This window comes from Tripterygium wilfordii, chromosome 9, assembly GCF_013401445.1.
Source record: "Tripterygium wilfordii isolate XIE 37 chromosome 9, ASM1340144v1, whole genome shotgun sequence".
NCBI classification, from domain to species: Eukaryota; Viridiplantae; Streptophyta; class Magnoliopsida; order Celastrales; family Celastraceae; genus Tripterygium; species Tripterygium wilfordii.
Genome location: NC_052240.1, coordinates 2,540,117 through 2,553,276, shown reverse-complemented (window position 1 = coordinate 2,553,276; position 13,160 = coordinate 2,540,117). Strand labels below are relative to the sequence as shown.

At 35.8% G+C, this 13,160-nt stretch overlaps 2 protein-coding genes and 1 long non-coding RNA gene across 12 annotated transcripts in view; 2 read left to right on the top strand and 1 right to left on the bottom strand.

The window, feature by feature from the left end:
• Positions 1–13,160, top strand: part of LOC120005778 — a 45,431-nt gene that overhangs the window by 21,418 nt on the left and 10,853 nt on the right. For 4 of the 7 annotated variants that reach the window (XM_038855594.1, XM_038855596.1, XM_038855593.1 and 1 more), the window contains 4 exons: positions 2,025–2,230; positions 2,299–2,397; positions 2,469–2,567; positions 2,719–2,860. The exons of 1 other annotated variant lie outside the window; for it this stretch is intronic. In XM_038855594.1, the coding sequence (XP_038711522.1) occupies positions 2,025–2,230; positions 2,299–2,397; positions 2,469–2,567; positions 2,719–2,731 (417 nt within the window). In that variant the 3' untranslated portion in view covers positions 2,732–2,860. Of the gene's footprint in view, positions 1–1,798; positions 1,926–2,024; positions 2,231–2,298; positions 2,398–2,468; positions 2,568–2,718; positions 2,861–13,160 lie in introns of those variants that run through there. 2 more of the 7 variants (XR_005469886.1, XR_005469887.1) reach the window with 2 other exon arrangements.
• LOC120005785 lies at positions 5,795–8,024 on the bottom strand. Of its 2 annotated transcripts, XR_005469894.1 has the most exons (4): positions 7,709–8,024; positions 7,512–7,588; positions 6,368–7,243; positions 5,795–6,235 (listed from the first exon to the last, which is right to left on the bottom strand). It is a non-coding gene; the product is annotated as an uncharacterized LOC120005785 (long non-coding RNA). The 2 variants fall into 2 exon arrangements; XR_005469893.1 differs by having other exon boundaries at positions 6,368–7,588.
• Positions 8,893–12,912, top strand: LOC120005780. Of its 3 annotated transcripts, none has more exons than XM_038855603.1 (4): positions 8,893–9,196; positions 10,430–10,612; positions 10,682–10,962; positions 11,376–11,762. In XM_038855603.1, the coding sequence occupies exons 2-4, from the start codon at positions 10,445–10,447 to the stop codon at positions 11,410–11,412; spliced, it is 486 nt and encodes a 161-aa protein (XP_038711531.1). In that variant the 5' UTR covers positions 8,893–9,196; positions 10,430–10,444; the 3' UTR covers positions 11,413–11,762. The 3 variants fall into 3 exon arrangements, with proteins under 3 accessions (XP_038711531.1, XP_038711532.1, XP_038711530.1); XM_038855604.1 differs by lacking the exons at positions 8,893–9,196; positions 11,376–11,762 and adding exons at positions 10,187–10,339; positions 12,559–12,912; XM_038855602.1 differs by lacking the exon at positions 8,893–9,196 and adding an exon at positions 10,187–10,339.

Sequence of the window (13,160 nt, the reverse complement as noted above, 5' to 3'; positions counted from 1 at the left end):
CAAATCCCTAAGCCCAGGGACGTACTCTATGCTGTAGCTCCCCACAATTTTTTTTTTTAAAAAAAGATATACTTAGTCTGTTGATATGAAAAGATGTACCTAAGTCTGTTGATATTTAAAAAATATACTTCGTCTATGGCACAAAAAATATACTTAGCCTAATAATAATAAACAATAGTAATCTTGACATTATCCATTCCATTATTGTTAATATTAGACAATAATACTTATTTTTTGTTTTAAAAATTAGATTGTATTTTAAATATGAGATCTATTTATATATTATTTCATCTCGTACATGTCTTTATTTAGTTTTCATCAATTTTAATATGTATTTATGTTAAGTTTTTGGATTTGTTCATCGATAATATCATTTTAATGAGTTGTATTATTATAAAAATAGCCATGAAATTTCTTTTTAAGGGGTGTTGTCGCGAACTCTTGCTTAAAAATTTTCAAGCAGAACAAAATAATATTATTTGAATATTAATCGATCCCTAACTTTTGGGATGCAGGCTTTGATGATAATAATTAGCCCGTCCCATTATCGCTTCTAGACTCCACCCCCGTTAGGGCATCTAAATTTTTGGAAAAAAATATTAATATTAGTGAAACAAAAAATGCTAAAATTTGTCCAAGAATACTAATATTAGTGTAGTCCAAAAATACTAGTATTTGTGTAGTGTAGTAATTATGTGTGTGATAGTGTAGTGTAATGGGAAATAATCTATTATTGATGTCCTTTGATATGCCAAAGGAAGACTGGTGCCCTAACCAGCCGATTCGAGATACGTTAGAGATTAGATTATGACGCAAGAGAGAGCATTCATATATGATATATGCGATGGGGATAGGTTGGTTTGTATTATTCTTGTGCAGAGAAAGTAAGAGATGGTTCCTTTAATTTGGAATGATTCGTAATGATAAAGACAGGCAGGAAAGGCTAGGCGCGCGCGCTCTCTCCCTCTCTCTCAAGTCCGAAGTGGTTGCCTCTTTTTCTTCTTTATTTAATTTGTACAAAATCGCGCGACGTCGAATGGCTATCGTGCGATGGAAGACAGTTTTAGTGGTTGCACGTCTGTTCTCGCCCGATACCAATCCCCCTATTTGTTTTTGTCTGTAGACTAGGATGGATTTCACGTCCGCACCCAAACTCTAATCGCTCTCGTGCGACGGTGGCTAGTTGTAGTGGTTGCACGTCTGTTCTCGCGCGCGATATCAATCGCTTTGCTTTTTGTTGTTGGTTGTTGTTTGTTAATTTGTTAACCAGGACCCAACTGATGCACCATTTCTGAAAAAAAAAAATCATAAATGTGTAGTATTTAGTATGACGAATCTAATAGTATATTTTTTTTCTATAAAATAAAAATTAAATTCAACATGAAAAAGACATGACAATTCTATACCTCGTTTCGACATAAAAAAAATCATATATGATTACCTCGTTTCGCTCCAATTTTCACGGGAAGGGGGTTTCAATTTTCTCCCACAACTATGTTAAATCATAAATAAAAAATGTGTGATTGAGTATTTTGGTGTTCATAATATTAAAATATAGTCAATTTTGAATTTTTTTTCCTTCTAAATACTAAATTCTAAAACATAAATTCCAGACACTATAAATTAAATCCTAAACACTAATTTCTAACTTTTAAACTCTAATATGTCTTTTTCATAAAAAAAAAAAATATGACTCACACCCGCACGTGGGTCTCCTCAATTTCATATTTCGGTTTACAATTCGAGCTAAAAAGTAATTTTCTTTTTTCTTTAAAATTTTCATTCCCTCCTATTAAAGGACTTGAATAGCCGTCACGGCCTCACTGCGAGCTCAACTCACCGTGTTTCTTGATCGAACTCTGCAAGGCACGTATTATTCATTTCGATTTCGCAAATCTATCGATAGTGTCAAGAGGAGTCTCGAGGTACATCTTCAATTTCATATCTAATTTGTCGACTCCTCTGTTCTTGTTGTTTTTGGGTTGGCAGTCTAAATGTTTGATTTAATGTTTCTGGTAAAATAGAAAGTAATAATGGGGACATTGAACCTGATTCAAGATGAGATTGAGGAGATGAGAGCGAAGCTTAAAGAGTGCCAAGAGATGATACTGAAGGAGTTTGATGATCACAGATCCGATAACGCAAACATGAGTGAGGTCCACAAGCATGTGATCACACTCAACAACCACACCCTCGAGTTGCTTAAACTTCTTGTTGAGATCCTTACTGGGTAGGTTTCTCCTGGCTTTTTCTGTTTGCGTAATTCTTTATAAATAGTAAAAATTTCTATAATCACAGATTTGATAACGCACACATGAGTGAGGTCCATAAGCATGTGATCACACTCAACAACCGCTCCCTCGAGTTGCTTAATCTTCTTGCTAGAATCCCTACTGGGTAGGTTTCTCCTGAATTTTTCTACCATTTGCATAGTTCTTTATAAATGCTAAAAATTTCTGTGATCACAGATTTGATAACGCACGCATGAGTGAGGTCCATAAGCATGTGATCACAATCAACAACTGCACCCTCGAGTTGCTTAATCTTCTTGCTAGGATCCTTATTGGGTACGTTTCTCATGATTCTTTCTGTTTGCATAGTTCTTTATAAATACTAAAAATTTCTCTATGTTTGATTGTGTTGTTGTGTAATTTAAGTTAAGTGTGTTTCTGTTTCTTGAACTTATGGTTCTTAATTTCTTGTCTCTCTTGTTGCTAGCTCGGGACAATAGCATGGAACAGGTCTCATGTGATTCAAGCAACTCCTAAATAACATGTTACATTCGTAATAACATTGTACTTTCATAATGTAATGACTTTTCAGACTATGCTATAATGAATTTGAATATTTCTATATTAAACCTGTCTATTTTAGGGTTTATATAGATTTTGAGAATCGTTTTTGCGTGTGTATGATCAACTTCAATTTATGAAGAGCATTTGGAATTATGTGTAGTAATGTATTGGAAGGTAGGAAATAAGGTTTCTGAGAAGAGATATACTGCCTGCCAAACAGGGCAAAAACGGCGGCCAAAATGAAGCTCCCATAGAGAGTTTATTTCAAAGCGGAGGCAGCAGAAGCTGCCTCTTTATTTTTTTTCATTTTTTTTACTGTGGGATCCATGTTAATCATTGTGTTTTTGACTTTTTACATAAGTTAATGTGGGTCCCACAACCATTAACACCTTTGAACACGTAATTAGAAAACACCTACAGTTATCAAAATATTCAGATGTTTAGATAAATGAAGAGACAAGTAGACAACTATCCGAAGGAAGTCCAAATATATATATATTATGGTTGTCAAAATCTATATCTAAATATAAAATCATCTGATCTTAACGTTTTACATCAAAAAAAGGATATGGATTGGTTCAAAATCATAAATTTAGTAATGAAAATTTAGCGGTTATACCTGACACCTTATACTTGACAACTTTGGATTATACTAGAAATTAAAATCCATATATGAATTCTCTCTTTCGCAGTTGAGTGATGCTACACACCTTCAAAATATAAAATTTATTTTATCTCAAGCCTATATGACATGTTAAATAATTATTAATTATAAATAAATATATAAGGTTCATTTAACATTCAACACTTTAGGAATAAATTGAGAATCATATTTTGAGATTATCACTTGTATTGTGTTGAACTATAAGTAACGATGTTCCTATAGTGCTATAAGAAAACCTATTCTTGAGCGGGGAAGCACTAAATATTGCCAAATACTTTGATAGGTCAGAGTATTTATAACAAGAATCAACGATCAAGATTTTGTAAAATAGAGACAAAAAGGTAACCACTTTCGAGAGAGAACCTGCCTGCTGTCTTTATCATTATTTACTACTATTATCATTTCGAAGAAGCCTCTCCTTAATTTCTATGCACAACAATGCAACCGTATCCCCTCCCATATGGATTGATGCAATATGGGTATTCAAGAAGCCTACTGGCCCAAGCCCTATCTGACTCTTGATACAAAGAAGCCCAAGCCCATGGATGCTAACTATATGTCCTAGGTTTCTACTTGTGGGGGAGAAGTTTTTTATGAATTGAAGAATTGTTGAGTGATTCCATCCCATTGGAGAGATTCTCCTCCTATCCGATTCACATGGTTGATAGTATGTTTGTTTGTATTCCATTAGATGGTCTATAACTTCTCTAGTTATAGATCGTGCGAAATAATATGTGAACATTGTTGTTGGCGGCACCGAGGGAATTTCTTGGTGAAGTTATAGTTGATCATTGCTGGTTGGATTTTATTTGATATTGGGACCTTATTGAATAGTATTTGTGTCTTGGGTGGATTACAAGCTGTGTTGTGTGCTGGAAGTGTGATATTTGCAGTGCCCGCAAGGTGTTTGATAAAAGTTCCCAACCATTTTGTATTACAGTGAGTTTTCTTAATTAAGTTTGTTAGTGTTCCTTGTTTGGTGAGATTCCGTTTGCATCATGGATATTCTTGCGTCATAAGTCTAACTAGTCACATACTCACACTTCGCACGGTTTTTTTTTGTTTAGCTTTGTTGTTTCTTTTGTATTGTAGACTATATTTTGTGATGCTTTGTTTCATTCATATTTAAAACACTCACTTATAATTAGGGACGTTGATGGGTATGGGTCGGGATCTCTTTGTCCGTCCCCGTACTCGTTACACAAACCATTACCCATTCCCGCTTAAACATGTCTTTTTAGTTTAAGCAAACTGCAAACATCACAACATGTCTGATGCCAAACATTTGGAAAATTTACATATTACAACTCTGCTCATTCATAACCATATGGTAAAGTTCTCCATTTGATGATGCTCTGTCCCTCGTAAGGGATTCTCTACCTTGCTTTGACTTTAGTCGTCTCTCTAGTATCTCCCACCGCTCCATCCCAATCTCTCTTGCCGGATGCATACTATGAGCATACGGCCAAAGGTATGATGCAAGGTAATTTGTCTTCACGTCAAAAATCAGTTATTTTGTCCTTGCAATCTGAGCATGCTCAAGATTTTTTATTGGCAGTTCCTATTGAGGGCCTTGGTTTATCTATGGCTCCAGTTGAGTATCGGGCAATCTTAAAATATAGATTGTTGATTCCTTTGTTTGTGAGAGATAGTAAATGCCCCTTATGTCTTACTTCTGTTTTGGATGAGTTTGGGGCCATGCGGTTCATTGTCGTGTGTGTCCAAGTTCCGTCATGATGTGGTTAGAGCGGGTATTAGGGCGACGAAGGAAGCACGAGTGGCATTTTTGGGAGAGAGGGCTGATGGCTTGCATGCTTTGCACCCTGCAAATGTGTTGTTATATGATTGGTCGGAGGGGGGCATGCTTGCTTAGATGTCACTGGGGTCTCGCCTATGGCAGGGCTTAGAAGTGACTTCAAGGCTGGGCAAGCTGCCTTGGATGCTTCTGCTCATAAGATTGCCAAGCATGCTCAGCCAATCAACATTCTTTCATCCCTTTGCTTTTGGCACTTTTGGGTACTTACGCTGGATTCAGTGGCTCTCTTGCTTAGAGTTCATCGAGTCTTCGAGGCAAACATGATGTTACGCTATTCTTCATCAACCGGCTTTGTTTTTAACTCCATAGGATTTGCAATTCAAAAGGGCCTAGCTTCCCAATTTGTTGCCCGTGCTATAGGGCATTGTTTCTTGTAGTTTTGTTTGCTGATTTTCTTAAATTAGAATTTCCATTACATGACATGTATTTTTACAGAATAAAATTAATTTTAATAAGAATAAAAGGTTAAAAAAAATAGAAAAAACTCCAGATATTCTCAAACTTCCCCATCCTTGGAACTTTCGTAAAATAAAATCCACATTCCTCTAAATTCCTAATTGAACAATGATCATCCATTGAAATGTCTATAGGATTCGACAACCAGTGTATACCAATTTTATCAATGGTTTTCACATATGAATTAGATACATAAGCAGTATACACCGCACAATAAAACCACCAACAGATCAATACAGTATCTATGATAAAGAGCTGTTTTTGTGTATATAAAATTACAGAAAGATCATGGTCTTAGGAGAGCAGGGATTACTTGGTGACATTCTCTTTGTGTACCAGAAGGACGTGGGTACCCATTCCACTGGCAGTTATGGCAGTCACGGCACTTGAAAGGTGCTTCGCCTTCTGGTGCTGCATCAGAGGATCTTCGCCTCCTTCGCGTCCCGATCCCATCCAAAATTCACCATCATTGGCAAATGGAGCTGTCCTACTAAACTCCGCCTCCTGTAGTTCAGTTCATAAAATAATACATATGAAATAAGTATTGAACTAAATTCTGTAACAAAAGCATAATGTAAATGTTATGTGATACGATACAGATTTCCTATCACCGTTTTCAAAGAAATAAGAACTTACAGTTGATAGGTTGACTAGTAAAGCTGGTGCTTCTTCATACTCTGAAACATTTAATTACTGGCGATGCACTCCTTTGAAGAAGTTGGGTAGAATGTATTGTCTCACAGAATCATTTTAAGGGAAGAGAACTCCTGCAAGAAAATACCATCCAGTCCATGCAAGGAAGAGCTTTGAGCCCAAAACTGATTTTTTTTTAGCAAAGTTGAACATGAATGTGTATATAATCACAGTTGGCTCTGCAACTCCAATAATCAGTAAAGGCTGACCCTTAATGATAGAGTGTATAATTCGATAAAGTGCAGTAGAAACTAATGTTTGAACAGTTGAGAGAACTGCGTCTGCGAATATTAGGAACAATGTAATCGCATAAAACACCACAAAACCTAGACTTAAAATTATATATCTGCATTCAGATTCTACGAATCAAATATGTAATATAAGTTGAAGTTATCAACTACTACGTACAGTCGGTGGAAAATGTAAATAAATGTCAAATACAATATTTTGCATTGAAGAATTCTGTTGCAAAATACTGGATGTAACAAGGAGGGTCATCTACACGAACTGAAACCAATTCCAACCTACTTAGCAATTCCTCGTAAATAAAGATGCCGAAAGTCAGACAGTAGATAGAGAGTCCCATATCATACGTAGTTCTTTGAAATAGAAAACATGGACCTTTTTCACCGAGTTCCGGGGGTGGCTTGGATGGTTTGTTTGCCGGGATGACACTCGCTTGGTTTCCCCCCAAAGCCCATTGGGGAATTCTGCTTTCTTTCCTTTGTTGTCTTCTTCCGTTGTTGCTAAGACGACATGTTACCTATGCGACACTTAGTAGTCTGCATATATATATGCACGTCTCTGTTTGCCCTCGACCTTGATGTATTAAAAATTATTTATAAATAAGTATGACATCTCTTTTCAAGTGTTTCCATATACCTACTTATAAAAAGCTTTTGTATCAATATGAGTGAGCCAAACTCAACCACTGACAATAAAAGGCACCTGAGAGTCTCTAAAGATAGCATTTACCCATAACGTATATGCAACCAGGAATCTAATCCACTTCAAAAGGAAACAAAACAACTTCTATAATAATAATACCTGAGAAGACGAATGGATAAAAATAAGAAAGAAGTAATACCTTTTGGCCACTCTGCATAAATTTCACAGAGAACTCTTCTCCTACCTTGTTTAACCTCAATCTCCGCTGAGTCGAAGCTGAATCAAAAGCCCAAGGCAAAAAACCGAATTTATTAATACAAAATCAAAGTATAAATGAAATGAGAGCAATAATTCGGAATATCCGCTGTTGTCGATGGCTTTAGAAGCGTATTGAACCTGGTAAAAACAGCCAACTGGGGAAGAATGCGATGACGGAGAGATCATCCATATTAATTCAAACGATTTGAAATCAATGGGGCCAAAGGAAGATCTAAGATAAAAGGTATCCCCTACTTGGAATGAAACGCGCGTCTGAGAAAAGGGAATCAAAGATCGTTAACCACCGAAATACTAAAAATTCTTCTGTAATTTCAAATCGCACCCGAGCAAGAGAGGAAGCCATATAATCTAAGAGAAAACGTTGCAACTCTATCGATCGCAAACGATACATGAATCTAAATGTGGCAAGAGTACATAGATACATGAATCTGAAATAAAGACCTTTACTTCTTGTTAGTGTTAAGACCTTTACGGGTTGAAAATATTTTTTATTAGTGTTAAATGGCACAGTACGCGATTCGACTTTAATTTAATATCATAAAATAATTTTTTCACTCTACTTTTTTCTACCTGTCGCGAAATTTCCGGATAAGCATTTGGAGAATTTAACCTACTTAATCAATTTTATTTGATTAAGTCAATTGCGTTTTTTTTTCTTTTTTTTGTTACGGCATTCACGTGACGCTGAAATTTACGGAGAGGAATTTGGAGCCGTTTTATACAGTATTATCATAATCGATCCACGTATCGACTCGTCACAATAATTTTTGAAGGTTCAATTGTTTAGCCCTAAGGGTCAAGGGTTGAACTGCATGTTTTAAATGATTTATTTATTTTTAAATAATAATAGTATTATACATAAAATCTTTACTTAATTTGTATGGTTGTGTGATTTTGTACCAACTATCAAGTAGGTCAATAAAGAATGATAGATGATTGATTATTTTGAGACATAAAAAAATATGATGCTATATAGAGATGAATATTATACAGATGAGTATTATAAAGTAAAAGAAATGTATTTTCTCAAAAGAAAAATACTAAATGTACAACATTTGGGCCATGACTTTACGTGGTACTTTGAATCAAAGTTTCTTCAAATACCGAATGAAATTCTGACACATAATTTCTTGTCTTTTAGTGTTCTAGAAATACCACATCGAAACAATCAGATGATTGATAAGCAGCTTTTAATATAAAAAGCAGCGCAATGACGGTTAAAGTCGGGACAACGTGGGTAAAGTGCTTATACAGTTCAACAAGCGAACCAACCCGTCTTCAAGGAAAAATTGTCGTGTAACCGGTCCGACTGAATGGCCGGGCCGGGTCTGTTAACACTGGTTTTATATATAAAAATAAATTCATCTCTGATTAGAACGCAATTGCTTCATCAATTCAATTCCTAATTTAGCAGAAGCCGCTAACCTAAGCTCCCGCAAGAGGAAGAATCATGAATCGTCAAATCGTCTGCTGACCCAAAGATTAGCCACCGGCGACAATGGAATCAAGAAGCGGAGGACTCTGCGTTTTCTTCCATGCCAGCGGAGTTGAAGATTCGTGCGCGGAAGGCGTTCTGGGCTCGTAAGGAAGAGCAGGAGAAATACGGTATGACTCTGGTTTCTTGTTTCCATTTTATAATTTGTGATCCCTTACGTTTGGCTGCTCAATTTTGACACTGATCTTGAAAAAAAAATTCAGAATAGGAAATTTGTGGGAAGATTAGGGCAGAGAGATGGAGCGAATGAGGGAAGAGATGGCAGAGATTAGACCAACCACAATACCAAAACCCACAAAAAAAGAAACTTTACACTAGTATTGTTGCTCCTAGTGAGGAACAGAAGTGCATTAGAGAGGGACACTACGTCAGCATGCCATGTGTGTGTGGACCCCACAATAAGAGCTCGGGAACTTTCATAGGCATGAGAATCTTGATCTTGAGTATTTACTTTGAGAATAATTTTTATTTTTTAATTTTATGAATATTGTGGCTTTGGTTTGGAATCGACGTTGATGAAGACAACTCATATCAATACGTATCGGACAAAGTAAAAGTTAGGAATGACAATGGGTCGGGTACCCTTCCAATTAAGAAATACCAAAATCGTTCCAAAACCATTTAAATTTCTAAACCCGGTACCGTTCCATAACCTTTATCATCGGGTATCCATTTACCATTTAACTTTTAATATTTTTATTTTTTTTCTTTGATGATTATATTAATATAAATTAATATTGAGTATGATTTATATTAATTATGATTTTATAATTCAAATTAGTCTAATTTATAGTTTTATTAGTTTGCTTCTATAAATATATACATTTTAATATGATTTATCATGTTATAATTTAGTATCCTAATAGTATACCTTTATACATGATTTATAATATTATTACTATAATAGATCTTTTTATTAAATGGTTCGGGTACCCTAAACCCGGCATCAAAAATCAAACCCGACCCTAAACCATGACGGGTTTGAAAACCAAAACCAAAACCGTTTCCAAAACATATAGGATCGGTTTTCAGGTTTTAAACTGATCGGGTACCCTACGGATAGTGTTCGGATCGGTTTTTTTTGTCATCCCTAGTAAAAGTAAAGGACAAATAAAATATAAGTAATTATTAAGAGCATTAGGTAGGAAAGTGGAATCCTTCCTGTGTATCGCGCGAGAACAGACGCTACCGACCACCATCGCACGATAGCGATTCGAGTTCGCGTGATTTTGCTTGTGAAACGACAAAAAAAAGTAATATGTCTGACCTCTCTCTTTCCCACACTATATACGTAAAGACTTAAGAACGAAATTGATTCATCAATTCAATTTCTAATTTAGCAGAAGCCAGGAAGAATCATGAATCGTTGTATCTTGTTGACAAATCGTCTGTCGACCCATAAATTAGCCACCGGCTGCAATGGAATCACGAAACGGAGGACTCGGTTTCTTCTTCCATGCCAGAGGAGTTCGAGATTCGTGCGAAGAAGCCGCTCTGCACTCGTAAGGAAAACCAGGAGAATCACGGTATGAGTCTTTTTTCTTTTTTTATATTTAAGTGATCAATCTTGACAATTATTTTGAAAAAAAAATCAGAATAAGAAATTGGCGGCAAAGATAAGGGCAGGGATCAAGCGACTGAGGGGAGAGATGGCAGAAATTAGTGACGAGCAGAAGTCCATTAGAGAGGGGCAGAGACAAGTGAGGGAGAAATTTGAGAAGATCAAAGCAGAACGGGAACAACTGTGGAAAGAAACTGAGCTCATAGCAAAGCAGAATGCAGCCATACAAGTGCGTTTAGGTCTTATGTCTGGCATCGTGAAGGCAAGAGCTCAAAAAGATTTTGATTTGGCTGCTCAACTCACTCGGTCTCTCCGGTGAGCTTTATCTCCCTCTCCCTCTTCATCTAAATGTATATAAGCTGGCATGACCAAAACATCAAAATATTGTTTTATTGGAATAATAAGTGCTTTAGGGGTTTAGTTCTAGGAACATAAATAAGGTTGCTACATATTACTTACACAAAGTAAAGTATAAGTAACTTGATTGATGACAAGGACATAAAAGATGTATGCAAACTTTATCCCACATTATATGTGGAGCAACTTGTTCGGAGGAATTGAACGTATGACCCCACCCAGCTCTATCACTGAGCCACATAATGTCCACCTAAACAGCAAATAAAAAATTGAAAAGATTCATCCTTTTCCAGCTGATTGCGAGCAAACACAATTATCTCTTAATAAGTTATAACACAATTAACATTAGTTTGTTTCTCTTTTGTTTTTAGTGATTCGATGGCTAAGCAGAATGAGGAAATGCGTTAAAGAATTCTGCTGCAAAATACTGGTTGTAACAAGGAGGATCATCTACATGAACTGAAACCAATTCCTACTATCTTCTGCTTTCCTTCCTTTGTCGTTTTCTTCCGTTGTTGTTAAGACAACTTGTTACCTATGTGAAACTACGTGACACACAGTAGTCTGCGTATATATTATTGGAATAATAAATGGTTCAAGGGTTTAGTTCTTGGAACATAAATAATGTTGTTGCAAGAACGTTATTTATGTTCCAAACCTTCCCACAATGAGTGGGGATCATGACAGACACGATGTACGTAAACTTTATCTATACATATGGGGAGGGACTCCTTCCGAAGAATCAAACTTGTGACAAAGTAAAGTAAAAGTAAACAAAACCTTCCCACAATGAGTGGGGGTCATGACAAACACGATGTACATAAACTTTATCTATACATATGGGGAGGGACTTCTTCAGGAGAACCAAACTTGTGACAAAGTAAAGTGAAAGTAAACAAAACCTTCCCACAATGAGTGATGATCATGATATACACACGATGTACGTAAACACACGATGTACGTAAACGTTATGTTATCTCATGTAAGATGTGGAGGGACTTGTTCCGAATAATTGAACTTATGACTTTTAGGTTGTATCCATGCAACTCTACTACTAAGCCACATAACGTTTGCTCGTATATTACTTTTTAAACGACAAATAAAAAAATTGAAAAGATTCATCGTTTACCAAATGAATGCGAGGAAAAAAAAAAAGCTTAATAGCTTGAGTGTAAGTTTTTTTTTTTTTCCTGATATAAACCTGGTTTTTCTTCATGTATATTTGAACATCAATCACAAGCCTTTTAAGTGTGTATATATATAACTAGAAAAACTGAAAGTTAAGAATGATCGAACTTCAACTTCAATTTATTGTATCATGAATATAATTCAGAACTGATGATAGAAGAGCAGTTTGAATTTTGAATTGAACCCAACAGAACTAACTCTGCATGTGCGTGTATGTGTAATTCTGATGGCATTGTAAAGATTTTTAAAGATAATGAAGGTGCATACAGGAACCTCTGGTGCTGATGGTACTAAATCAGGTCACTTGTGGTTAATATCTCTTATAACACAATTAACACAGCTTGTTTGTTTCTCTTTTGGTTATAGTGATTTAGTGGCTCCACAGAATGAGGAAATACATTGAAGAATTCTGCTGCATAATACTGGATGTAACAAGGCGGACCATCTTCATCAACTGAAATCAATTGTAAATTCCGGTGCTGTCAGCCGTCTGTTTTTGCCCTCGACCTTGATAAATAAGTTTGACATCTCTTTCAAGTGTTTACATATACTTTCTTCGCCTTTTCTTTTCGTTTTCTCTCTCTTTCTCCTTATTGTACACGGTGTTTGAACTTTTTCTAACTTGAGATTTGTTCTCCATGTGAGTCTCATTGTTCTGGAGGCCACTAGCATATGATGTAATAAGCTGACTCTATATAGGCTTGACAATGGTGTTCCTAAAATGTAGATGGTAAATATCCTCTTAAATTTATATAAAAAGGTTGTTGCTCTTGTCAGGGACCCACCTGGTATCATAACTTATTATCTCTGGCAAATTGGCACCTTGTAATTGTTCCATTCTTTTTTGTAATACTTCTTTGGAAGAAGTAAATAGGGGGTGAAAAAAAAGAACAGGGAAGAAGATAAAAGGATAAAAGAAAAGGTCCTATTTATGCCCTCTAGAATTTCTTTTCTTGTAATGAAATTAC

Excerpts from the sequence above, each read along its gene's own strand:
- LOC120005780 (XM_038855604.1), top strand. The coding sequence starts at position 10,445 with ATGAATCGTTGTATCTTGTTGACAAATCGTCTGTCGACCCATAAATTA. Across the intron at positions 10,613-10,681 it reads GGAAAACCAGGAGAATCACG|AATAAGAAATTGGCGGCAAA; the intron begins GTATGAGTCTTT and ends AAAAAAAATCAG. Across the intron at positions 10,963-12,558 it reads CAACTCACTCGGTCTCTCCG|TGATTTAGTGGCTCCACAGA; the intron begins GTGAGCTTTATC and ends TTTTGGTTATAG.